General features: G+C 37.2%; 1 protein-coding gene across 1 annotated transcript; it reads left to right on the forward strand.

The window, feature by feature from the left end:
• The first annotated feature begins 193 nt into the window (after positions 1 to 193).
• Positions 194 to 16,982, forward strand: LOC143256477 (uncharacterized). The gene is made up of 2 exons (XM_076513765.1): positions 194 to 522; positions 15,280 to 16,982. Exons 1-2 carry the CDS (start codon positions 507 to 509, stop codon positions 16,395 to 16,397), a joined length of 1,134 nt encoding a protein of 377 aa, XP_076369880.1. The 5' UTR covers positions 194 to 506; the 3' UTR covers positions 16,398 to 16,982.
• The last annotated feature ends 10,523 nt before the right edge of the window (positions 16,983 to 27,505 follow it).

Genomic DNA, 27,505 nt, shown 5'->3' on the forward strand with positions numbered 1-27,505 from the left:
TGTCTTCTTTTGTTTGTCATCTTAAGATGATGACGGCTAACGCGGATGGCCCCTGAGGTGGCTTCAACAAAAACAACAACAAACTTTAGGAAACTAGCTCGCTCGCTTCTGCCCGCGGGTTCTCCAGGGACGCCACAAGGTCGCGTACCTTCACATGGAACTGACGTAAGTGGGAATCTACCAGTACAAATATGAGGTAGGAAGACACGTCACCTTCGCACGTTTTTCTCTGAAACCGGTACCGAGAGAGAAGCAGTTTGTATCACGTGTTTCTCAGCTGGAGTGAGGTAGCAACATTCTTGACAGTCAGAATGCAACAGTTGTGCGGGGAGCAACGCTCGTACCCTGGTTAACTGGAACGATATTATTCTCTGTTAACCGCTTAAACAATTGCACGTGTGTTCCTTGGCTCCGAACGCATCTCTGTGGTAAACTTACATCTTCAGTATAACTTCAGAATTTACGTGCAAAGACCATTTTTCGTTACGTCATAAGGATCGAAGCAGATGAGGACTCCTTCAGGTACTGATAAACAAATAACCATATTTATCTAGCTTGTTGGTTAGAACTCTTCACGAACATGATCGTAAAAGTCCCTCAGAGATAGTTTCCCTCTTTGTAAGAGGTTATACTAAAACACGTGATCCTTTAACTGAAGTTGAAGACTGATGACTTTTGAGACATAAGTTAATATAGATATATTAATATACTAATGTTTATCTCAGATACCCAAATAACATGTTGTAATCTGTTTGGAACATTTTAATTATCAAAACCGTGTTATCATACTTTCCTTATTTTCTTCCAATCACTTTCTTAAGAAGCTCAAACAACGTTATGGGTTCCGTAAACCTTAACCCTACAAACAAAACCATATAGTGATCAACAAACACCTCCAGTCTGGAGAACTATTAGTTTTCACTCATCCTGTATTAAAGATTGTCATTCAGTAAATGTCTTTAATAGGTTTAGATGTGAAAATTAGCAAAGTGGGTTTCAGAGATCCATATACACTTATGTTCAGGTTTCCAGCTCTTCAGTTACCCTGTAGCACTTTCTTTAGAATATATTCAATTAATCTGTAGCACATTCTATAGTATTCAGACTTTCTTCAGAACGTGCTCAGTTACTCTATAGCATTCAGACGTTCTTCAGAACGTGCTCAGTTACTCTATAGCATTCAGACTTTCTTCAGAATGTGTTTAGTTACTTTGTACTCAGGTTTTCTAATGTGTTCACTTACCTTATAGCTCTCAGATTTTCTTCAGAATGTGTTCAGTTATCCTGCAGCATCCAAGCCCTCTACACAATGTGTTCAGCTATTATGTTACATTAAAATTTTCTTCAGAATGTGTTAAGGCACCCTGTAGCACCCAAACGTTCTCCACAGTGTGTCGGTTAGCCTGTAGCACTCAGGCTTTTTTTTGAGAATGTGTTAAAGTACCCTGTAGCGCCCAAACATTCCTTCACAGTGCGTTTAGTTACCCCGTTGCACTCAGGTTTTCTTCAGAATGTGTTAAGGTACTTGTACTCAGGACTTCTTTAAAATATCGTCGCTTAACGTAAGTATTAATGCTATCTTCAAATGCTTTCAACTCACCTTACCCGAGATAACTATAGAACATGACTGAATATCGATCTGAAATATTGTTGGCATGACATGACAAGTCAAACTTCACGTACTAAATCGTACCATATCTGATTGCTTCTCGTCTAAAAATCTACTAGAAAAATGGCTGACCAGTTTCATTTTGTTTTAATAGCGTCATAAATAACGATTTATCAGAGATCTACAAAATTTTCTGCGCTAGTGTTTTTTCTTACATTACCAGAAGGTACACGTACAGTTGTCGAATTCCTAAGAATAATTCATGTCGTTCTATTTTAGAATCACGAGAAGGGTATTACTTTGCTACAGTCCCCCCGGACTTGTAGTAAGAAGAGTCAACATCAAAACTTCAGTGTTATTCGAAGTGGCTCGAAACACGATAGTTTCATTCTTGTTTTCACATGAGCGTGGGAAGGAAATTTTATCAATATGTAGGTGTTTTGAGTGGGAGTTATATGTCCACAAGCTTTAAGGTTTGTTTGCACTAAAATACTGTTTTGAGTAACGGGATTCGAGAAAGCAACGACAGAGGTCGCAGACTTTTTGTTCTGTTCTGTGGCATTAACGCGTTGTTTCTTTGAATAAAGAATATGTGTTTCTTCTACATTATAAGCGAATTCTCACCGAAATTCACGTGGAATTCACTCCACTTTTGTCAGATTTGTAAAACAGAGCACGTTTTTAAACGTGGTGTACACACTTTCGTTTTAGTTCCAACTTTACAAAGTGACTGAGTTGCGAGTTCAAGATTGGTTTGGTTTCTTTTGAATTTCGCTCAAAGCTACACGAGGGCTATCTGCGCTAGCCGTCCCTAATTTAGCAGCGTTAGACTAAAGGAAAGGCAGCTTGTCATCACCACACACCGCCAATTCTTGGGCTACTCTTTTACCAACGAATACTAGGATTGACCGTCACTTTATAACACCTCTACGGCTGATAGGGCGAGCACGTTTGGAGCGACGGGGATTCGAGCCCGCGACCCTCAGATTACGAGTCACTCGGGCCGACGCGAGTTTAAGAGAGTTACATTTGTCTTCTGACCCATAAGTATATATATATTAAATCTAAGTTAATTTTATATTGACGTAGAGTGATTGATTTCCTGCCTGCATAACGTATATGTTGCTTTTTCGATTTACTTAGTTTGCACGTCGTTAACCGCAGAGCTATACCATGAATTATTGATATTCTGCACAATATGAGTATCAATAAAACTTTCCGATAAAGGGGGGGGGGTTAGGGGGTCGATTTGCATGTTTGGATAAGCTTCATCAGGATAATAAATGTCTGCGGGGAAAGTTTCTGTTCTCTCTTTATGTAATTGTTAAACTTAAGTTATACTAAGTTTCAACTAGTTATCCTTACGACCCTCCTTAGTGGCACAGTGGTATGTCTGCAGACCCACACCGCGAGAAATCGGATTTCGATACCCGTGGTAGGCAGAGGAGAGATAGCCCATTGTGCAGTTTTGTGCTTAATTTCAAAACAAACAAGTTCTCGTTAAAATATATTCTAGGCCAAATAGTGTGTTAGTTAAGCTACGATACAAGCGTATATGAATTACAGCAAAAAATAACAACCTATGGTAAACGTAGGGCCCGGCATGGCCGAGCGCGTAAGGCGTGCGACTCGTAATCCGAGGGTCATGGGTTCACGCCCGCGTCGCGCTAAACATGCTCGCCCTCCCAGCCGTGGGGGCGTTATAATGTGACGGTCAATCCCACTATTCGTTGGTACAAGAGTAGCCCAAGAGTTGGCGGTGGGTGGTGATGACTAACTGTCTTCCCTCTAGTCTTACACTGCAAAATTAGGGACGGCTAGCAGAGATAGCCCTCGAGTAGCTTTGTGCGAAATTCCAAAAACAAACAAACAAACATGGTAAACGTATTTTTCGAATTCTTAAGTGTCACGATGAAAGACATTCGCGCGTGTGTCAGGGGAAAGTGTTTAATCTTAAAATAATTGGTTGAACAAGGAATAAAACCAACAACAGCCTTGTTCTCTCCTAATAAACTAAAATATTTTTGATTACTTGAAGTAAATGTATTAAACCTTTAAGAACGTAACATCCAACACTTGGGAAATCGTCACTCGAAAAAAACGACCTTTAGAAGGCTGATGCAGGGTTTAAAACCACCCTGGCGGTGTAGATAGAACACCTAGCGTCAGTATTATCGCTTTTTCCCTCCTGGGTAACATAGTTTCTGCAGTTAACCGTAATTTTCTTGAGTTACGGAAGAATACTGGTAATCATTTCAGTTTCAATTCACGTAAATCCTCACTGAACCGGAAATTACACACTCTGCTGTCAATCTCTGTTTTATTCATTGTTTTATTTATTATTGCGTTAGATAAAGGCTTGTTTTTGTTGTTGCTTTAGGCAACTGACTCAACAGATTTTTGATACACTTTACTGTTTCAGATATTTGAGTTGTTGTTGTTTTTTTGCTAATGAAAACTTATGGAATGTAGATGCAACAAATAACAGCTACCACAGTATTACTTCTTGCGTAACTTGTCTTTTCCCATACGAATGAATCCGTTTCTTGGTTTGTTTTTGTTTCTTGTTTTTTAATTACACGCAAAGCTACACGAGAGTTATCTGCGCTAGCTGTCCCTAATTTAGCAGTGTAAGACTAGAGGGAAGGCATCTAGTCATCACCACCCACCGCCAACTCTTGGGCTACTCTTTTACCAACGAATAGTGGGATTGACCGTCACATTATAACGTCCCCACGGCTGGGCGGGCGAGCATGTTTGGTGCGACCGGAATTCAAATCCGCGACCCTCGGATTACGAGTCGAGTGCCTTAACCACCTGGCCATGCCGAGGCCCATTTATTGGTGTAAAGAAAGTGTCAAGAAAAATGATTACATAATTGTTTTGGCGGACTACAAACGAAGCCATCTAATACATGGAAGGATTTCTGGAACAATATGAGTACATGCAAAAAGAACACGTATCACATTAGGTTACATCTACTTTTATTGGTATTGGACTAAACAAAAGCGAAATTATTTTTCTGTGTTTCGTATAATGTGAAACTCAATTGCAATACGTTACTATTTTTGCCAATCTATGCTCAAGGTAAAGTATATATTTTACGGGCCTTACAAGGGCTGGTGGTTCGGATGTTCGACTAGCAACGTGCGGGTCGCGGATTCAAATATACGCCGTCGAAGATGCTCACCATTTAAGCTGTGCGGACGTTATAATGAAACAGTCAATCACACTGTTCGTTAGTAAAAATGTAACTAGGGAATTGTTAGTGGATGGTGTTGACCAACTATATTTTCCCTAGCTTTTAACTGGAAAGGAGATTGGCGTCACCTGGAACATCTTCCCGAGAATCACCAATGACACATCAGCGTCCAAAGTAACCCAACGGTCGAAAGCGGTCTCAGGATTAAAAGCAGATAAACTTTGTTTATCCATTAATCTGTCCGTGAGATATCTACAATAACGTATGCCGTATTTATTCACGCAGAAAAAACAAAACCTATAACAAATGAATTTTTAGAAAACCCTCTGTAATCCATGTTAATGAAAGGTGTAAGGTTTTTCCTTACAAAGCATGTGGTTAGGACACATATAGCTTTCCTCATCAAACTGAACTGGACAGCTTTAAAACCGTCTGACTAAAACAAAGGTAATTTTCTCCAATTTGTAAAACGTTTCAACTTCAAGATCCCCTTCATTAGGACGTGGGTATATTTCCCCAGAATGTACATCTTTTCAACTGATTTAAATCCACGTGGCTGGGACAGTGGGAACCTCCTCTACCATGCGAACCTTTTTAACAAATGTATATATATATATGTGTGTGTATGTGGCTCAAATGGTTTCCTACACTCTGTAAAAATTTTCAGACATTAAAGGCACACTCATCATTTTACGCTAAATATTGTTGTGGTTAAATAGCTCTACACATTTGCTAGAAATGAGTTGATTAAAACACAGGCTACACAAATAGGTTATTCAACTAGTAAGTTGTATTTAGTGTCAGGTAAGAATATCGCAAGAACTTTGCTCATATTATTCCTAAGACTAAATTTAACAGAGGACGTCATTGATTGGTTTTCCATGTACTCACGTCACTGACGTATTGCATTCTATTGTTACGTCCCAGAATTGAATGAGTCACTTCTATATCAGTAGTAAAGTTATCTACAAAAAACCTTACAAATACAAGGTTTGGATTGACGTCATAAAATAGCAGTTACAGATTGGTTCGTGTTTTTTTTTTTTTTTGTAATTAAACACAAAACCACACAATCTGCGCTCTGCCCACCACGGGTATTGAAACTCGGGCTATAGCGTTGTAAGTACGCAAACATACCGCTGTGATACTGGGGAGCGATTGGTTCTGAAATACCACTAAAATTAATTTAATGAATAATTTCTTATTAAATATTTTTGCGGATATTCTGTGTGTGTGTGTGTGTGTGTTTTTCTTATAACAAAGCCATATCGAGCTGTTTGCTGAGTCCACCGAGAGGAATCGAACCCCCTGATTTTGGCGTTGTAAATCCATAGACTTACCGCCGTACCAGCGAGGGACGTGCGGTTTCTATTCATTGTGTTACCATAAAATATTAACGCAATTTAAGGGGTGGGTACGTTATATGAGTAGCAGTCAATCCTTAAGTGTGGATGTATGTAAACAGTGGCCGGAGTCTGCTAACCGGCTATCTTCCCTTTGGTTCGTAGTTCAAAATTAGGGACGGTGGCAAATATACTAAGTAACTCTGCAAAGAAAATATAAACACACACACAAATAGATTAAAGTGCGAAAATAAGTGGCAATCGTTCTAGGTGTCGCTCTGGTAACAAAACTGAATATTTACCACATCACATTACACACACATACTTAGAAACAATATCACGTTTGTCTTAGTAGATCAGTGGGTGGAACTGAATCACTGCGACGTTTACATATTGAGGAAATAGAACTGTAAATAGAGCATTACAGTAATGTTTGTTAGAGGCAAGATACTCACGTGGTACAAATCTCAAATTAATGTCTTATGCTAAGCTGATTTATAATGGCGTTTGACCTTTAATTATACATAGTATTTACATTCAGGTGAAGAGGTCTTCATCTTATAAAATGGTCATTGACGTTAACTCGTTTACAAGTCTTATTAGTTTTCATGAATAAACGGTTTGTTATGACAGTTAACATCTTCCCCAAGGGTCAAACAGAAGTGACCTAAATTATGTTGAAACACGTTACATCGAAGTCACTGATCCATTTAAAATGTAAGAATAGCATTTACATTTGTAAGTCACTGAAACTACGTGAAATAACTGCAGTGAAAACACTCCAACGTTACAATCCTGTTAGCTTCGAGGCCAGGCATGGCCAGGTGGGCTAAGGCGTTCGACTGGTAATCCGAGGGTCGCGGGTTCGAATCACCGTCGCACCAAACATGTTCGCTCTTTCAGCCGTGGGGGCGTTATAATGGGACGGTCAATCCCACTATTCGTTAATAAAAGAGTAGCCCAAGAGTTGGCGATGGATGGTGATGACGAGCTGTTTTCCCTTTAGTATTACACTGCCAAACTAGGGACGTCTAGCGCAGATAGCCCTCGTGTAACTTTCCGCGAAATTCACAAACAAATAAACTGTTAGCTGCGATCTGCAAAATATTTACGACAGTTGTTATTCCCGTTCCTTGACATTTTACTTATTCAATCATTTTTACATTTAATCTACGCTTTCGCGCAGGCATTATACGTTAGATCGATAAATTCTGGTTTATTTTAAAACAATATATGGTTGACAAAAAAAATCTCATGTAAACGTAACTATATTTAAGAAAGTACATGTATAGTAAACAATAAAGAAAAGTAATAGTACTCATAATAGTATACAGAGTACGAAACAGTTATGAACATTTATTGTATTACAAAATTTTACGAGTTGAAACAAAGAAACGTGTAAAAACGAAGAATGAAGCCAATAGCAAAGAAAAAGTAGCTAAACTGTGTTTATAGTAATCTGTGAAACAAATCAAAGTTAAATTACTCAAAATTAGGTTAAATTTAAGGTTGTAATAAAGGCAAACTTAGCTGATTATGCAGAAACGCCTGCATAAATGTTCACAAAGTGATAAGCATATGGTTTTTGAACGAACTACCTATGCGTATTTTAAACCTAAAGAAATTGAGAAAGCCATAGAAATTGTCTTCAGCGTGATGTTCATTTTTCCAAGGAAATCACACGCCGTATAAGTGTTGTTTGTGTGAAATACTTTGAAAAATAGTTAAAATTGAAGCCAGTCGTTATTTGATAACAACGTCATTGTGCTGTCGTGTACTGTACTCGTTACAGTGAAAAGTGTAACTGAGCCAAAAGTCAGGTATGATGATTCTGAGTTGAAAAGCCGGTGTACAATCCTGACACCTCGGACAATGACCTTCCCAACGATATGAAATTTGCACGATTTGATCAACAAATTTGCGACAAAAATTCCGGACACACAAATGAAGCGTGTGATTTACACAGATAGGGAAATACAAATATTTTCAGGACTAATATCATTTCACACTTAATTCAAAGCAGTAAATTCACTGGAAAAATTAAACATTTACAAAACACATCAACAGTGTCAGTTTTAACATGTTAACATAACACAAAAACAGAAAAATTAAACATTTACAAAACACATCAACAGTGTCAGTTTTAACACGTTAACATAACACAAAAACAGAAAAATTAAACATTTACAAAACACATCAACAGTGTCAGTTTTAACACGTTAACATAACACAAAAACAGAAAAATTAAACATTTACAAAACACATCAACGTCAGTTTTAACACGTTAACATAACACAAAAACAGAAAAATTAAACATTTACAAAACACATCAACGTCAGTTTTAACATGTTAACATAACACAAAAACAGAAAAATTAAACATTTACAAAACACATCAACGTCAGTTTTAACATGTTAACATAACACAAAAACATATTTCTTTATTTTATACCGACAGCCACTTTCCAGACCACGAGGTAAATTAAACACAAATAGAGTTAGTTATAAACTGGGTGCTCGACTCGCATTGTGAGGGTTTCATGTTCGAGTTCCCTCACACCAAACATGCTCGCCTTCTTAGCCATGTGGTCATTATAATATAACGGCTAATCTCGCTATCAGTTGGTAAAATAGCTGCCTTCCCTCTAGTCTTAAACTGCTAAATAAGGGACGGCTAGCGCAGACAGCCCTTACGTAGTGTTGCGCGAAATTCAAAACAAACACAACTAAAAATGGTGGCGCTGAAAAGTTGATACAGTGACGATCTCATTATGAATTCCAGAAACCAGTTACATTTTAATGATACTTAAAGTATGGCGTCCTTGTGTGAGACGATTCGCTCGTCCGACAATTTCAGAAATCCATACTACGTATCTATATCTGGCAGCAGTAAAGGTGTTTTATACAATGGTTTTTTCAGAAATTCATCAAAATGTGGAAAAAAAGATACAGTGAGATATTTTGAGAGTATTTTTGGTGTCGTAGGTATTTGACAGACTTGTATCCATAGGCTAAAGCTACAAAGCATTTGTGTTATGAGTCACTCGCTGCTTAACAGATGTTAACATAAAAAAAAAACACACGCACAAACACACACAATGTTAAGTATTTTTATCTACCAGGTGTTTCGAGAAACTCTGGTATTGTAAGAGCATCTAGATTGTCACAGTTACATTTTGGAAGATACGGGCTCGTGATCACGCAAAGATGTTGGTTTTCTCGACATGTTTGTCTCACGATAGATATCTACTGAATTATCACACTGAACATTCCAAACACATAATCTAGACAATCTAGAAGTGTCCAGGTATTGGAACTAACTCTAAACTTTGTAGACTGGTTGGAAGTCTGGTGAGTTAGTGTCACACATTCAAAACTGTGTTCATTGTTTATTTTGTGAACGTACTATGGTTGTCTGGTTCAGATATCCTATCATAAAACCTACGTACAAGTCACTTTAAACGGACGTTTCTTTTTAACACTGTTATGGTTCTATTGTATTTGTTTAGGTTACATAAATAAAAAAAATATGTGGTTTCACATTCCGTGTCAGGAAGAAGTGATTTTAGAAAACTTGATTATGTGCTTATAAGGTTTTTGTCAATATTAATACAGCATTATTTTATAGAATGGTGTAAGGATATGCAATCTCTGGTTTATTAATTATCTTGATGGCTATTGAATGCATATCAAAATATTGTTATATGTACCTCGTGTAGCTTGTAAAGCGTCCCTTTTACCTACAAAGTTTTAGGTGGAAATTAGCTCCGTGTTAAGATATTTTATATGTCTCTTTGAGAGGCGACCAGAACTGTCTGATTTATTTAGAGTTTACAGTATCTCCAGGAGAAAGAACGTAGTTAAATTATACACTAATCCTCTGAGACAAGTGTAATTCTTAGTTCTATAACTTGACATTACCGAGATACTGATTACATTTATTTGATTAGTTTTGAATTTTGCGCAAAGCTACACGAGGGTTATCTGCGCTAATCGACCCTAATTTTCCAGTGTAAAACTAGATGGAAGGCAGCTAGTCATAACCACCCACCGCCAACTCTTGGATTACTCTTTTTCCAACGAATAGTGGTATTAACCGCACATTATAACGCCCCCACGGCTGAAAAGGCGAGCATGTTTGGTGTGATGGGGATTCGAACTCGCGACCCTCAGATTACGAGTCGAGTGTCTTAACCACCTGATCATGCCGGGCTGGTAACGATTACAGAGTTAAATTGTTGTTCATCCAAGTAAGAAAAGAAAGCTGAAACAAATGGTTGCAGCTGTTGTTGTTTTAAATTAAGCACAGAGCCACACAATGGACTATCTGTACTTTGCTCACCACGATTATCGAAACCTAGTTTTTATCATTGTAAATCCGCAGGCATACCGCTGTGTCACTGGGCGTGGGAGAAATACTTGCAAATAAATCAGTGACAAGTCTTTAAAACAACAACACACAACAGCAAAAGAATTAAGTTGTTGAAACAAATTCCACATGACAGATTCTTTGTGAACATTTGGGATGACAATAATTATTGTTATTGTCTTTTAACCTGGAATCAAATTCCGAAATCTTTTGTTCATCTAGTTTTGTTTTTGTTTATTTTTTTGTTTTCAGAAAAAAAAACACATTGGACTATCTGCTGTGTCCAGTAGGGGGAAACGAACCTCGGATCCTAACGTTGTAAGTCTGTGATCTTACCGCTTTTTTTTTTTTCTCGGCCGCAAAATAATCGATCAATGGTTTTAGTTCCAAAATGAAGAATAAAAGAAAGTGCGGATTAGGACTATTACTGTGACGGATTGACACGACCACATTACGTTGTCATGGAGTTCTCACGCGTCTGTCACCGTGTAATGTCTGACACGACGCACAAAACAGCGCATTCCAAAATTCCTTTGTAATGAAGCAGCCTCTGTAATTTCCTCAGACATTTAGAATGAAGTGGTTACACGTTTACAGTGTTGAAGACAACACGTACTCCGTAAGTGCTGGGGAACCGTAATTTGATAATTACCCGCAAATTTAGGCGAATGCAAAGGATATAAGTTTGATCACTTGACTAATTAGACTTTAATCACGCAGTCATGTTTCCGTAATCACTCTTGGAACCATGAACGTACTGGCTTTGATCAAAGAATTTTTTGTTTTGTTTTCTCTTTTAGTTTAGTTACTGAAAAATATGTCCTATTACAATTTACGGCATTTACCGTTTGTTTGTTTGTTTTGGAATTTCGCGCAAAGCTACACGAGGGCTATCTGTGCTAGCCGTCCCTAATTTAGCAGTGTGAGACTAGACGGAAGACAGCTAGTTATCACCACCCACCGCCAAATCTTGAGCTACTCTTTTACCAACGAATAGTGGGATTGAACGTCACATTATAACGCCCCCACGACTGAAAGGGCGAGCATGTTTGATGCGACCGGGATTCGAACCCGCGACCCTCGGATTACGAGTCGAACGCCTTACCACGCTAGGCCATGCTAGGCCTTTACAGTAAGATAAATTTAAACAACAGGTGCAAAGTTTCGATCATTATGAAGTACACTAGTTTTACAGTTTGTAATTAAACACAGAGCTAAACAATGGACTATCTGCCCACAACAGGTATCGAAACGCAGTTTCTAACGTTGTAACTCTGCAGAAATATCGTTGTGCTTCTGAGGGGCCTTACTGTTTCACCCCATGCTTTTGATAAGACGGGCATTATCACATCTTCAAATGTCAAGGCACTATAAGACGAACATTATCATTTGGTCGTATGTTAAAACATGAGACATCTATGAGTTACATATAATTATTTCAACAAGTTTTAGTTAATGTTCTTACGATTGGACTACAGGATCTGATCACTGACGGATATATACTGATTAAAATAATCCGTCTTTTCGTGACAAAAGTGTATGTTCTTTTTTATGCAAACGAACAAACGTATGTATACAGGGTATCTCAATAGTCTAGAAAACCATAAATAAATTAGGCTTAAGGAAATACAATTACAGCTTCTTTCTTTTAAGAGGAAAAACACACTGAGCGATCTTCTGTGTCCACCGCAGGGAATGGAACTTCGAATTTTAGAGTCTGTAGACTTAACGTTACCCCCTTGGCGGAAAAATATATATATAGCACATCACTAGAACGTCTTATTACTTTCCGTTTAGTGTATTGTACAAAATCAACCTTTCAACCATGTGGGCGTTATAATGTTACGGTCAATCCCACTATTCGTTAGTAAAAGAATAGCTCAAGAGTTGGCGGAGTGTGGTGATGACTAGTTGCCTTTCCTCTATTCTTACGCTGCAAAATTAAGGACGGCTAGCGTAAATAGCTCTCGTGCAGCTTTGCGCGAAATTCAAAACAAACAAACAAACATACTTTTAATTTTCACATATGTTACCAAAGGACCTGGAAATCGCCAGTTTCATGAAACTACCAGAAATATGGCATAAAACTAGTTCAGATAAAAGTGTTTAAAAAGCCAAGCGTTTTCGGCAATTCTGAAATTAGTAACATGTTGGTTGACTAATAAACAGTGTTTTAAGTATTTTCGTCACTTGGTTGAACCAAACCTGTTTTTGTAAGATGCAAATTTTCACAGTAGGCTAACTCTGCTGCGCCCACCAAGGATTTCGAATCCCTTTTGTTCACGCTTCGAGACCTATCGCTTATCTCTGAGTGAAGAGGGACAAAAATAGAACACCATTTGTTCGTATAATGAAGGTATTCAGCATATTGAATGAGATATATCGAACGTGAACATATTAAGAGTTGTAATTCACACCTATTTTAGCCCATTTGAGCACAAAATCTTTGCAGTAACGATTGCTGTTTTATATGTTTGTATTTTACAAACTTAGTCCCTAATCTATTTTACGTAATTTCATAATTGCTGTTACACAACGCAAAAACCATTGAAGCCTGATATGGCCTAAGGGTTAGGGTTCTCAACTCATAATCTGAGGGTCGCATGTTCGAATCTCGTAAACAAATAAACTCGTCTTTTCAAGCCTTTTGTCTTGGAGGCATTATAATGTGATGATTAATGGCGCTCTTCGATTAGAGTACACCATGTTCATGTTTTGTATTTGTTAAAAATAAAACATTATTCTCTACTTTTTTGGGGTAGTGACTGCGTAAAAGAGCGAAAGTCAAAACCACTATGCGGTTTGAAAAGAATAGCCTTAAATTATACGAGACGTGACTAAATGTTTACTACTTATTTGATCAACATAAAATTGTGGACAGTTAGCGCCAACAAAGTTCTCGGGTAGCTTTAAGTAAAATTCAACAAACAAGATACATTTCGTTAGAGTATGTACTTTTGAAATGTTTTTATAATTTCCGAATTATGTTTTATGAATATGGAAATATTTACCATACAGTAGCCATCCAAGTGCTGTGCTAGTGGCAGTGAAAATGGTATTTTAGTTTGTATCTACATAAATACGTATTACAAGTTTAAAGGGGATATAAGGTCATCATAAAGGTCATTGATAAGGCCACATTTTTAGTTCTTTGTTCAATTAGGGAATCCTTCATCCACAAGGGCCATTGAATGATAGGAAATGGTTTGAAGAAGGGTTACTAAGATGGTAACTTAGTTCTATGTGTTACCATGTGGGGATTTGAATGGTAGGAAATGGTTTGAAGAAGGGTTACTAAGATGGTAACTTGGTTCTATGTGTTACCATGTGGGGATTTGAATGGTAGGAAATGGTTTGAAGAATGGTTACTAAGATGGTAACTTGGTTCTATGTGTTACCATGTGGGGATTTGAATGGTAGGAAATGGTTCGGAGAAGGGTTACTAAGATGGTAACTTGGTTCTATGTGTTACCATGTGGGGATTTGAATGGTAGGAAATGGTTTGGAGAAGGATTACTAAGATGGTAACTTGGTTCTATGTGTTTACCATGTGGGGATTTGAATGGTAGGAAATGGTTCGGAGAAGGGTTACTAAGATGGTAACTTGGTTCTATGTGTTACCATGTGCGGATTTAAATGGTAGGAAATGGTTCGGAGAAGGGTTACTAAGATAGTAACTTCGTTCTATATGTTATCATGTGAGGATTTGAATGGTAGGAAATGGTTTGGAGAAGGGTTACTAAGATCGTGACTTGGTTCTATGTATTACCATGTGGGGATTTGAATGGTAGGAAATAGTTCGGAGAAGGGTTACTAAGATGGTAACTTGGTTCTATGTGTTACCATGTGGGGATTTGAATGGTAGGAAATGGTTCGAAAAAGGGTTACTGAGATGGTAACTTGGTTCTATGTGTTACCATGTGCGGATTTGAATGGTAAGAAATGGTTCGGAGAAGGGTTACTAAGATGGTAACTTCGTTCTATGCGTTACCATGTGGGGATAGATTAAGACCTCTGAACCTGTTTTTTTATTGAAATAAGAGTCAGAGGGAACATGATAAAGGTATTTAAGGTTCCTACGGGAGCTGGTAGTGTTGATGTATTATTTTTTTCATACTTATTGTTGAGAATAGTAGATTAGGGGGCACAAATATAAATTCTGGAAAGGTAGGAGTCATATTCAGTTTTACGTTTCTGTTTGTTTGTTTTTGAATTTTCGCGCAAAGCTACTGAAGGGCTATCTGCACTAGCCATCCGTAATTTAGCAGTGTAAGACAAGAGGGAAGGCAGCTAGTCATCACCACCCACCGCCAACTCTTTTACCAACGAATAGTAAGATTGACCGTCACATTATAACACCCCCACGGCTGAAAGGAGAGCATGTTTGGTGTGACGGGGATTCGAACCTGCGACCCTCAAATTACGAGTCGATCGCCTTAACCCACGTAGCCGTGTCGGGCCTTTATTTTTCTAACAAGATGGTTGGCACTGGAACAGGTTGCCTCCACATGTGTTGGATGAAGTTAACTTAAGGACACTTTTGATAAATATTAAATGATACACGGGATGATATTCTGTTTGCTTATTGTATTTGTAGTTTCATTTAGTAAATGGGACAGCTCAGGTAGATCAAAACGTGTCTTGTTGCCTTTGAATGTTGCATTATTTAAATCGTTAGTTCTTGCAAGTTGTACATCAAAATATTCATAGTTATTAAGATTTCTGATGTATGTTTTTGTTTCATTTTTTTTTTGTAGGTATGGATACGAATATAACTTTGTGGCAGTTTTTGCTAGAGTTGTTACTAAGCAACCAGTACAACCACGTCATAACATGGACCAATAGCGAAGGAGAATTCAAACTGTTGAACGCAGAAGAAGTTGCTCGAATGTGGGGTTTGAGAAAAAACAAACTGAATATGAATTACGACAAACTAAGTCGAGCTCTCAGGTACTATTATGACAAAAACATCATTAAGAAGGTGTTAGGACAAAAATTCGTTTATCGTTTCGTGTCTTTCCCTGAAATCGTGAAAATCGAGCACAAGGTCCCATTCCGCTTAAAAATGGAGGGTATAGCAACAAAGAGGAAAGGAAATACTTATCACAATGTACCATTTATTCTTCCATCACTGGCACGCACGCTGTCCACTTCCCAAGCTAACCTGGATTATCATCAACAAACTGTTCCTCTGGACCTAAAGGAAGACATTGAAAAAAAACCTATTAAGAATGAGAAACACGAAGTGGAAGTTAAGAGGAAGATATTACAGAGGAACATCGTGACATCTACACTTCCCAGTTCGATACGGTTACCGACGATCTCTTCTGATGGATCTATGACCAAAAGATTGGGAAAAGACAAGAAGACACAGAGTGGTTTGTCTTTGCAGCTAAATAATAAACGAATAAAAGCTGAGGATAATACAGATTCCACTTCATCTTCTATACCAACACCGAATGTTGACTGTCCTCCTAAATATTCGATAAAAGTAGTTTCAGCAATTTCTACCACTTCTAAATTGAAACCCAAACCACTTCCAATAGAAACCGTCTCGTGGAGCCCAGGAAGTAGTCCAAGTCCACATACGAGTGGATTTGCCTCTTTGCAGACACCTATTGTCACCTTTACCAGTCCTTTTCTACCCCAGAGTAAGACACCTTTAATACCTACACACCTCTGGACTCCTTTAAGCCCTGTACACCTGACAAGCCCTCGTTACACCCCCAGCGCAACAACTCAGTTTCAGTTTCCATCACACGTGCCTAGTTTTGGATTTGGCCGCTATTCACCATTGAGTAAATTTTTCAGTAGTCCATCTTTAGAGCAAAAAGTTGAATTGTCACCAACGAAGTCCATTCCAGTGGAACAGTGAAATAGTGATGGATAAGAATAGTCTTGTGACCTAACAAGTCCAGTTACTTGAAACAGAGAAACACTGACATATAACAGTAGTATTGTAATAGTCCCTTGGAGCAATGAGACAAAGGTACTGTTGTAATATTCGTGGACCCCATCCGTGGCATAACTAAAAATATGTTACAGAAATTGCTATCCGGCGTTCCCTCCAATTCGAGGGAGCTGTCCTCTGTCGTCTCCTCCTCAAATAACGTCCGTGTGAGAGAAAGAGTAATGTATAAAGGTAGTGTTGTAATACGTCGTAGAAAAATGAGGGAGTGATGAATAAAAGTATCTTTGTCTGTCAGGTACCAAGTTCATTCCACAGAACAGATATCTTTGTCTGTCAACTATCAAGTCCATTTCACAAAACAATGTATATAAAACAACAACTGCCATCATCCAATTTCATTATCGAGTGAACAGAGAGATAGTTATAATCAGTGATGTCGAGAAACCCACTTGTTGAGAAATTTATATGCAAAAACGGCTCGTTTGGGTTGAGAAAATATTTTACATAGAAGAGCGAACAACGTTTCGACCTTCTTCGGTCATCGTCAGGTTCACAAAGAAAGGTAACTGACCGGAAGCTGACCACATGTTTGAAAAAGGTTGTGTAACTGTGTGTCGAAATGTAGAGGGCGGTATTAGATGTTTGAATATATAATTTTATTTATTTTATTATATTAATATAGGTATAAAGGCGTTCCTTTATATTGGTTTATTTTGGGTTTAAGTTGTTGTATAAGTAAGGCTTCTTTAATTTTGCGTTTGTTTATGTTTGTTTCTTTATTTAGTATTTGAGTGTTTTCCAAGGTTATGTTGTGTTTACTTGACTTGCAGTGTTCGAAAACGTGTGAAGGTGACTTTTTATGTTCTTTGAATCTGGTTTCCATTTTTCTACTTGTTTTCAATATAGAAGTCGTGGCAGTTATCACATTGTATTTTATAAATAATGTTGGTGTTGTGTTTGTCAGTGTAGTTTTACATAGTATAGACCTCAGTTTTGTGCCTGGTTTTGAATAAATTTGGTATTAACTGGAATGTCATATTTTGTTACTAATTTTTGCCAAATGTTGGTTATTTGTTTGCTGATGTCAGGAATATATGGTATACAGCAGTATATGGTTTCGTGGTTTTTTGATTCGTGAGCTGTATTTACTTTAGTTGGTGGTTGATTTTGCTTTTTGTCTAGGTGTGTGCGTATAATGTTTTCTACGGTTTGTGGAAAAACTTATTGATGTTGATGAAGTATTGTTTTATTTTGTCTAATTCATCGTTAATTTTATCTGGTGAGCATAGTTTTATGGCTGTGTTTATTCTTTGATGAATAACTTTGATGAATGAGCTGGCTGATGTTACATATTTAGAGAATGCCCATGCTATGTATTTACCAAGATTGTAATTAAACGATTCATATGTGGACATTATTGGTCGTAATGGACAATCTGGTTTATGAGGTTTGGGGATGCCGTATATTTGCGGTGTGCATTCTCTAAATATGTAACATCAGCCAGCTCATTCATCAAAGACTCTTTTAATTTCAAGTCTAATCTAAATCAACTTAATCATAAAGCCTTAATGGCCAGTTTCGATGTTATATCCCTCTTTGCAGAAGTTCCAACCACTGAAGCCTGCAAGATAGCCTTAGAACTCTATATCCGAGACCCTAACCCAACTATAGAAATTCCCAGTAACCAGTTAGCAACCCTCATAGAATTCACCACGATAAAGACCAACTTCATGTTCAACAACCAAACCTATATACAAACAAATGGCCTAAGCATGGGCAACCCAGTATCACCAGTTCTAGCCAATATTTTTATGACACAAGTTGAAACACAAGCAATTAACACAGCATTACATCCACCACTATACTGGTACAGATATGTAGATGACACGGTTGCGGGATTCAAATCTACAGAACACATACTTAATTTTTTCAATCACATTAACTCTATACATCCCAACATTAACTTCACATGTGAACAGGAAGAAAGCAATCAAATATCATTTCTTAACCTCAAAATTACAAGAACTGACACACAATTCAAAACAGAAATCCACCGAAAATCACCCATACTGGACTATACATTCCTTGGGACTCAGCACATGAAACAAAACAAAACTCAACATACTAAGAAACCAAATAAACACAGCCATAAAACTATGCTCACCAGATAAAATTAACGATGAATTAGACAAAATAAAACAATACTTCATCAACATCAATAAGTTTCCTCCACAAACCGTAGAAAACATTATACGCACACACTTAGACAAAAAAGCAAAATCAACCACCAACTAAAGTAAATACAGCTCACGAATCAAAACCACGAAACCATATACTGCTGTATACCATATATTCCTGACATCAGCAAACAAATAACCAACATTTGGCAAAAATTAGTAACAAAATATGACATTCAGTTAATACCAAATTTATTCAAAACCAGGCACAAAACTGAGGTCTATACTATGTAAAACTACACTGACAAACACAACACCAACATTATTTATAAAATACAATGTGATAACTGCCACGACTTCTATATTGGAGAAACAAGTAGAAAATGGAAACCAGATTCAAAGAACATAAAGTCACCTTCACACGTTTTCGAACACTGCAAGTCAAGTAAACACAACATAACCATAGAAAACACTCAAATACTAAATAAAGAAACAAACATAAACAAACGCAAAATTAAAGAAGCCTTACTTATACAACAACTTAAACCCAAAATAAACCAATATAAAGGAACGCCTTTATACCTATATTAATATAATAAAATAAATAAAATTATATATTCAAACATCTAATACCGCCCTCTACATTTCGACACACAGTTACACCTTTTTTTCAAACATGTGGTCAGCTTCCGGTCAGTTACCTCTTTCTTTGTGAACCTGACGATGACCAAGAAGGTCGAAACGTTGTTCGCTCTTCTATGTAAAATATTTTCTCAACCCAAACGAGCCGTTTTTGCATATAAAAGAGAGATAGTTATGTTTGACAGTATATTTATAATTGCCCAATCCAGTTCACTTCGAACAGTGAAACTGTGAGCTGTATAAGAAGCAGTCCCTCCAAGTGATGTACTAAATTTTAAGAATAGAATCATTATGTATAGAACACTGTCCCACGGAACTGGTTAAACAATGTATACATAAGGTGTGGATTTTTTCAATGACGTTTCATTCCAGCCTCACTATCAAAAATGACAAGTCAGCAGACAGTTGTGCCCCCTCTTTGATCGGAAGTATCTAAATGTAGGTCATTTTGTAGGATGGTAAGGTTTACAAAAAGGCGTAGCAAGAGAAACAAACCATTTTATATAAAAGTAACTTTGTCATGACTATATCACTGTTTTTGGTGTGAACACTTTGACTCGTGAATTGCAAAAGTGTTTTAACTACGTGAAAGTCAACTGACTAAACTGATCAGACGACTTACTAAAACATAATGTCCTGTACAAACGTACACACAACAAAATACTGCAAAATATACTGTAAGAGAACGAACTTTACAACTGTATATATGCTGCAGACATAAATCATTGTCATATATCAACCCTATCACATAAAACACAAAATCTATATAAACAGTTAATCAATGATTAAATTCAAGCCAGTGTAACAATGATCCATACAAATAGTTTATCAGTGACCACTGTCCAGCAGAGAGCAGTGGTTCATACAAGTAGTTTGCCAATCAATACATTTAGTGCAGTAGAATAGTGGTCTTTGTAAGGACCTGATCAACGACCAAGGTCAATCCAGCAGAAGCATGACCTTATTGTCACTAAATAAAGTCAGTACAATGGAACAATATCCATTTTCCCGCCAAACTTCTCTGTGTGTGTATGTACATTACACTTGTGCGTGCGAGTGTGTGTGAAATGTTTGTGAAAAACAAAATAGAATGGACGAAGAAAACAGTTTAACACAGCAGCAGGTTCCATAATTTAGATCTAGAGAGCAAGGTTTCGTCTGAAGCGTGTGGTATTTGGAAATGTTCCATCTACCTGCCTAACCACATGAGAACAACCGTATTTAAAAAAAAAAAAAAAAACACAAAAAAACATAATACAAAATGGATGGTAATATTGTTATAAGAACAGAGTAAATTTGGCTTTAATGTGCGACCAATATTTTTAAAGCTTGTTCTGAAAAATATATTTGAAATTGAAGAAGGACTTCATGAAATATTTCTTCACCCTTTGCTTAATGGGTAATATATATATATATATACTAGGACTTTCTGTACTTGGTGGACTACAGAAGCAGTTGTTACTTGTGTATTCGAATTTGAATGAAATTCGCTTCAATGAAGTTGTCTTATAAAAATAAATTCGTTCCCCTGTATCATGTGTTTCTTATTTCTTCATTATTTGTACGCTATGAATGATTTGATGTTTAGCAAAGAAACCAAAAAGAAAGTTAAAGGTTTATGGTTTTACTTCGTTCCATGACACTGCTAACCAGTCACATGTTGTGGATAAATGAAGCTATCTTGCGTTTAAACACGTGATAGGACTTACGCTTTACCAATCGTCTTGTAACACTCGAAATGTGTTAATTCCAAGACTTCATTGTAACACTCGAAATGTATTAATTCCAAGACTTCATTGTAACACTCGAAATGTGTTAATTCCAAGACTTCATTGTAACACTCGAAATGTGTTAATTCCAAGACTTCATTGCAACACTCGAAATGTGTTAATTCCAAGACTTCATTACAACACTCGAAATGTGTTAATTCCAAGACTTCATTGTAACACTCGAAATGTGTTAATTCCAAGACTTCATTGCAACACTCGAAATGTGTTAATTTGTTCGTTTTTTTTAATTTCGTGCAAAGCTACATGGGGGCTATCTGCGCTAGCCTTCTACAAGGTGTTCGGAAAGTCACTATGCAGTTTCGTAACCATATTTTATTCAGTCTATTTCAAGCCAGCAACTGATAACTGTGTTTAGAAACAAAATAAGAAGGATCAGGCCTGTATTGATGCCAATGGGGTCACTTTCGACATTGTTTATAATTGTCATTCATATTTACCTCCTGTATTCCATATTGAAACATGTCTGTTAATAAATATATAAGTGCACAGTGACTTTCCGAACACCCTGTATAATTTAGCAGTGTAAGACTAGAGGGAAAGCAACTAGTCATCACCCCTCACCGCCAACTCTTGGGCTACTCTTTTACCAACGAATAGTGGGATTGAGCGTAACATTCTAACGCGGCCACGGCTGAAAGAGCGAGCATGTTTGATGTGACGGGGATTCGAACCCGCAACCTTCAGATTGCGTGTCGAACGAGTTAACCCACCTGGCCATGCTGGGTCTGTATTAACTTCAAATTGACATTTTAGCACTCGAAATGTGTTAACTTCAAATTGACATTGTAATACTCGGAATGTGTTAGTTCCAAATTTCCACTGTAACACACCAAATATGTAATTTCAAATTGCCATTGAAGTGCTAATTTGAAGTTGTGTTAAAGGTAGATATTTTAAAAACTTTTACGAAACTGTATAAATTGAACATGAGTAATCGTTCGATAGGTGACAGTACACCAACGAATAGTGCGATTGGCCATAACTTATAACGCTCCCATGGCTGAAAGGGCAAGCATGTTAGACGTGGCGGGGATTCGAACCTGCGACCCTCCGATTACGAGTCGAATGCCTTAACCACCTTGCGCCATGCTGGGCCCGGTAAAGGAGTAACCCAAGACTTGGCAGTAGGTGGTGATGACTAGCTGCTTTCCCTCTAATCTTAGACTGCGAAATTAGGGACGGCTAGTGAAATAGTCCTCGAGTAGCTTTGATCTAAATTCAAAACAAACTCAGTTATGTTCAAAATTTATGCAAACCACTTTTTAAGTTGAAAAATAACGAATTAGAATTAAAAACTGTAACCGTAGCTTATTAAGTATCTAATGTTTTATGATATTAGTTCTTTTTAAAAATGTTCTGAAATAGATCATAACGACCTCTGTAATAAAAAACGTACATTTTTAGAAAATAATTTCCTCGACATATTGTTGGTGCTGCTATCTAGTGGTGACTTTCAAAACTATTTATTAACTGGAGTTCCAAAAATTTTAAATATATTACCTGAAGCTTCTTCCATTTGTAAGAAATAATAATCGAATAGCATTTTTAAAGCATGATATATGAAAAATTCTATATTTATTTACGGAAAAACTTTATTTTTCTTAAAACATATTTTCAAGTAGCACTCGTAATTGTTCATTACGAGTCATAAAAAAGAAAACGTTTTTTATATTAACGAAGAATCTAGATACTATTATAGGACTACTAAATTTCTGCCAAAGAATTTCGCAACTAAAAGTCATAAACACGAAATTAGAAATATTAGTAGTTCTTAAAGCTGTCACCAGGTGGTGAAAGAGTCGAAAACTGCTTAAGTGTAGGTGTGTCTTTTTGTTTTGTTATAGCAAAGTCATATCGAGCTGTCTGCTATGTCCACCGAAGATAATCGATTCCTTCATTTTAGCCTTGTAAATCTGAAGATTTGCTGTTGTCCCACTAGGAGACGCTTGGTTAATAAAAAATAACGTTTGAAATATTTGAAAAGAGTTCGCCATAAGTAACTGAATATTTATTTGCCCAAAATTGTTACCCATCATTAAGGCCATTGATACTAAATAATATTAGGGTGAGACTCTTTGCTCTAGCAATGGTCTAATAAATTTCATAAGTCTTTAGTACGTTCTATATTAATTACTTCGCGTTGTATGCTTGTTTGTCCCGCGAACTTCTCAGGGTTACTTGTGGGGAGGGGGCTTATATATACTGTGTAGCCCATCTACGGGAAGATGAAACGCGCCCAGAATGTCACTCAGAGAAGATGAGAGACTAGGTGTAAGTTTTAGGACGTCTTATTCGTTTCTTTTTCTTTACGAAGTGTTTAAGGCGCCACTTTTGAAACTGTTAGTTAGAATAGTGATAAAGAGTGTTAATCACTAGTCCTGTTTTCAACCTTATCAAAAACCGAACCAAGAAACAGTGATGACTACACTGTAAACACTGATGCATTGCATACAAGGAAGGCCCTAACAAGTGGTTAATGGCTGTACTCGTCAGCGGAGTGCAAGACATGATCCCCATCTAGAAGTAACAAGAGAATGTAGTCGTAACACAGTATCAACACATCAAAAGTGAACCAGACGTAAAGGAAGGAGAGACAGAGAATGAATGTACAAGGGCTGTTCAAAAATACGCGGATTGACGTCATAAAACAAAATGTACTTTATTTAGAAGTTACAGGTCTGGGACCCCTTCAAAGTACTCTCCTCCCCAACGCACACACTTATCCCAACGGTGTTTCCACTTGTTGAAACAGTCCTGGTACGCTTCTTTTGTAATGTCCTCCAGCTCCTTCGTCGCATTTGCCTTAATCTCGGGAATCGTCTCAAATCTTCTTCCTTTCAAGGGTCTTTTGAGTTTGGGGAACAAGAAAAAATCGTATAGAGCAAGGTCAGATGAGTAGGGGGGGGTTGGGAAGAACAGTGATCGAGTGTTTGGCCAACAACTCACGAGTTCTGAGGGCTGAATTTCGCAGCAACGCGGTGCATCTTCAATTTTCGGTCAAAATCTCGTAACAAGATCCAACTGATATCCCACACTCTTCAGCAAGCTCCCTGACAGTCAGACGTCGATTTGCCCGCACCAGGGTGTTGATTTTGTCGACGTGTGGGTCGTCAGTTGACGTGGAAGGACATCCAGGACGCTCATCATTTTCAATGGACTGTCGACTATCCTTAAAACGTTCATGTTACTTGAAACATGCCGTACGCTTCACAGCAACATCACCGTAAGTCGTGTTAAGCATAGCAAAAGTTTTAGTCGCAGATTTTCCAAGTTTAACACAAAATTGCACAGCAAGTCGTTGCTCCTACAGGTCATTCATTCTGAAATCCGCCAAACGAAAAAATCGCACTTCACTTAAAACCGCGTAGCTAATACACAACTGAAGATATCTGCAATCAGAAAATGGCGTCGTAATCAGCTGATCTGTGCAAACCTAGCGACACCAAGCGTATTCCCCTGGAACCAACTGGAGCCGCGCAATTCAAACAGTCCGCGTATTTTTTGAACAGCCCTCGTATCTGTTTTTTCCGGTTCAGAGAATGGTTAATTTGATTTTGAATTCAGCGATAAACGACACGAGGGCTATCTGCGCTAGCCGTCTCTAATATAGCAGTAAAAAACTATAGGAAATGCCGCTAGTACCACCACCCACCGCCAACTTTTGGGCTACTCTTTAAACAACAAATAATGGAATTGATCGTCGCATTATAACGCCCCTGGCTGAAAGGACGAGCAAGTTTGGTGTGACGGGGATTCCAACCTGCGACCTTCAGATTATGAGTCAAGCACCCTAACCATGACCATGCTAAGCCTAGAATTTAGTAGTTGCATTAGATCAGACTTAGCATACTTGGTCAGATAGCACGGGTACATCGAATTACCGACTTATTTATTTGTTTTATTTATACAACAGTTTCTGCGAAAAGGACTGTCTCTCGATCAGTCCTTCGACATTTCTATTGGAATTCCTAAAGGATCAGTTCTACCACCTCTGTATATATTTCATGTTATTAATATACTGGTTTAACTAAATTATATCAATATTCCAAAGATATTACTCTTGTGGCTACATGCAAGGTTATAATAAAGTTCATCTCGGTGTCATAACGTTTTTTGTTTTTTTCAGAAGTAACTATAAAGAGTAGCTTGGTCAGTAAACAGGAACCCCTGTGAACCATGAAGGGGGTTAACTCCGCAATAGCACGTGGGTAAATTATTCTACAAAAAAGAAATACACTTATAAAGGCAAAACATATATATTTCCAACAGTTTAACGTTACATCTGTAGGCTTAGTAGGCTAAAAATTGGATTTCGATAACCGTAAGGGACATGGTAGAAAGAAAACCATATTATGTTAAAATTGATAATTCGGATATTTTATTTCTTCATAACCAAACAAGACAAGCATTTCGTTGTTTAGCACAAAACCCGTTAAAACTGCTTATAAGCACCTAGAATTCAGGTATACAAGCACATATATTTCTTAAATTTCATTTTATATTATATCTATTGGTATAGATGTATATAGACTCAATTTAAGAATACTTCAAAGTTTTATGTTTCACTAAAGATGATATACATCATTAGGCGATGTCACTAGAGGGCGAGCAGAAAATTTACAGATTTAAATCTGGGTGTTATTTCTTGTAAAGAACAGAACATAGATAGTGCCTTGTCTAACTTTGCTCTAAACAGACATTCACTGTCTAAACTCCAACATCAATGTAAAGACAGCGAAACAAATAATTTTATTTTGTAGATACTATATCTTTTCCCAAATATTTGTTGAAATTGTTTGTTTACCGTAGAATACAAGGCCGAAGATTTCAGTTTTAAAACTAAAGCACTATCATGATATCTTAATATTGTCCTTCAAAACTCGAATTAGAAAAAAAAACAACAACGTTTTCTTCGCCTATTCATTGCTACCACCAGTAACCTCAACCTAAGAATTCATTTCTCTAAGTTTTTAAAATTTATTTCGGACATAAAATAAGCTGAAACTTCACAGAGATGATAGAAGATAAGGCAGTTTTGTTAGATGCATGAAGAGAAACTTTTATGTGACGTATATTACAATTTTATTCTTTCATTATAAAAATTATCTAAGACTACGAAAGAAAATAAGAAATACCGCCTGGAGATTGAAGAGTCCGGCTATATTTGATTTTCAATATTCGGATGGATGTTTTTGACAGATTTAAGTTACTTTCAAAACGTTTGTTATCCACCAGAGTTGGATAAGAATGAACCGAATTTCTCTTTTTCTGAAACCAGAGGATTACGATTAGTGATTTTAAACCTTTACAAATAAAGTATACAGAAAGCCTTATAAAAATATTTCGATTATCTTTATTTCATAATAAATTATATTGATAGTGTGTTTTTTTTTTAATTTCGCGCAAAGCTACTTGAGGGCTATCTGTGCTAGCCGTCCCTAATTTAGCAGTGTAAGACTAGAGGGAAGGCAGCTAGTCATCACCACCCACCGCCAACTCTTGGACCACTCTTTTACCAACGAATAGTGGGATTGGTCGTCACATTATAACGCCCCCACGGCTGAAATGGCGAACCCGAGACCCTCAGTCGCATGCCTTAACCTACCTGGCCATGCCAGACCTATTGATAGTGAAGCGAGATATAAGTGTTTATAAGGTTAACATTTAAATATACATAATTTCTTTTCCAGATGCAGATTTTAAAAAATACAAAAGTGGGATAAAGTTCCACAGAAAAGATAAAGATAAAAACGACAATTCGATTCATGCATCTATCTGTACGACAAACATTTACATGTGGTGCGATAGGCCTAAAAAATGGTATAAAACAAGTTAACAGTAGATTTTTGTTGTTAACAAACTGCTCTTAATTCGCCCGACTTAGTTAACACGATAGTTGTAAAATTTCAGGATCTCCAGTTGGTCCAGATGGGATTACATGCTGGTGTTTGAAGGAATCAGTTTCTTTATTTTTTCCTTCGTTTTGGATCTCATCTTAATTCCTGGAAAATGTCTCTTCTTTTACTTTTCCTAAAACCTAATAAACCTTCAAACAATGTTCATTTATATTGTTCATTAAGCCTTGCCGATGATCTCAGTAAAACTTTCAAAATTAATTTAGTTTCATTACTACCAAAGATTTATTGTTGGTCGCCAACTTTTGCCACCAAGGTTTTATCCGCAGCTATCAAGACCAAAAGAAAGACTGACTCTGTTAACTATCATAGCATCATTTTTGATCTTGGAAAAGCAAGACTAACATTGTTAACCATCACAGTGTCATCTATAATCTTAGAAAAGAAAGATTAACATTGTTAACCATTTTAGTGCCATCTATAATCTTAGAAAAGAAAGATTAACATTGTTAACCATTTTAGTGCCATCTTTGATCTTGGAAAAGCAAGACGAACATTGTTAACTATCTTAATGTCATCTTTGATCTTGAAAGAGCAAGTCTGACTCT

Source organism: Tachypleus tridentatus, chromosome 7 (genome assembly GCF_004210375.1).
Source record: "Tachypleus tridentatus isolate NWPU-2018 chromosome 7, ASM421037v1, whole genome shotgun sequence".
Lineage (NCBI taxonomy): Eukaryota > Metazoa > Arthropoda > Merostomata > Xiphosura > Limulidae > Tachypleus > Tachypleus tridentatus.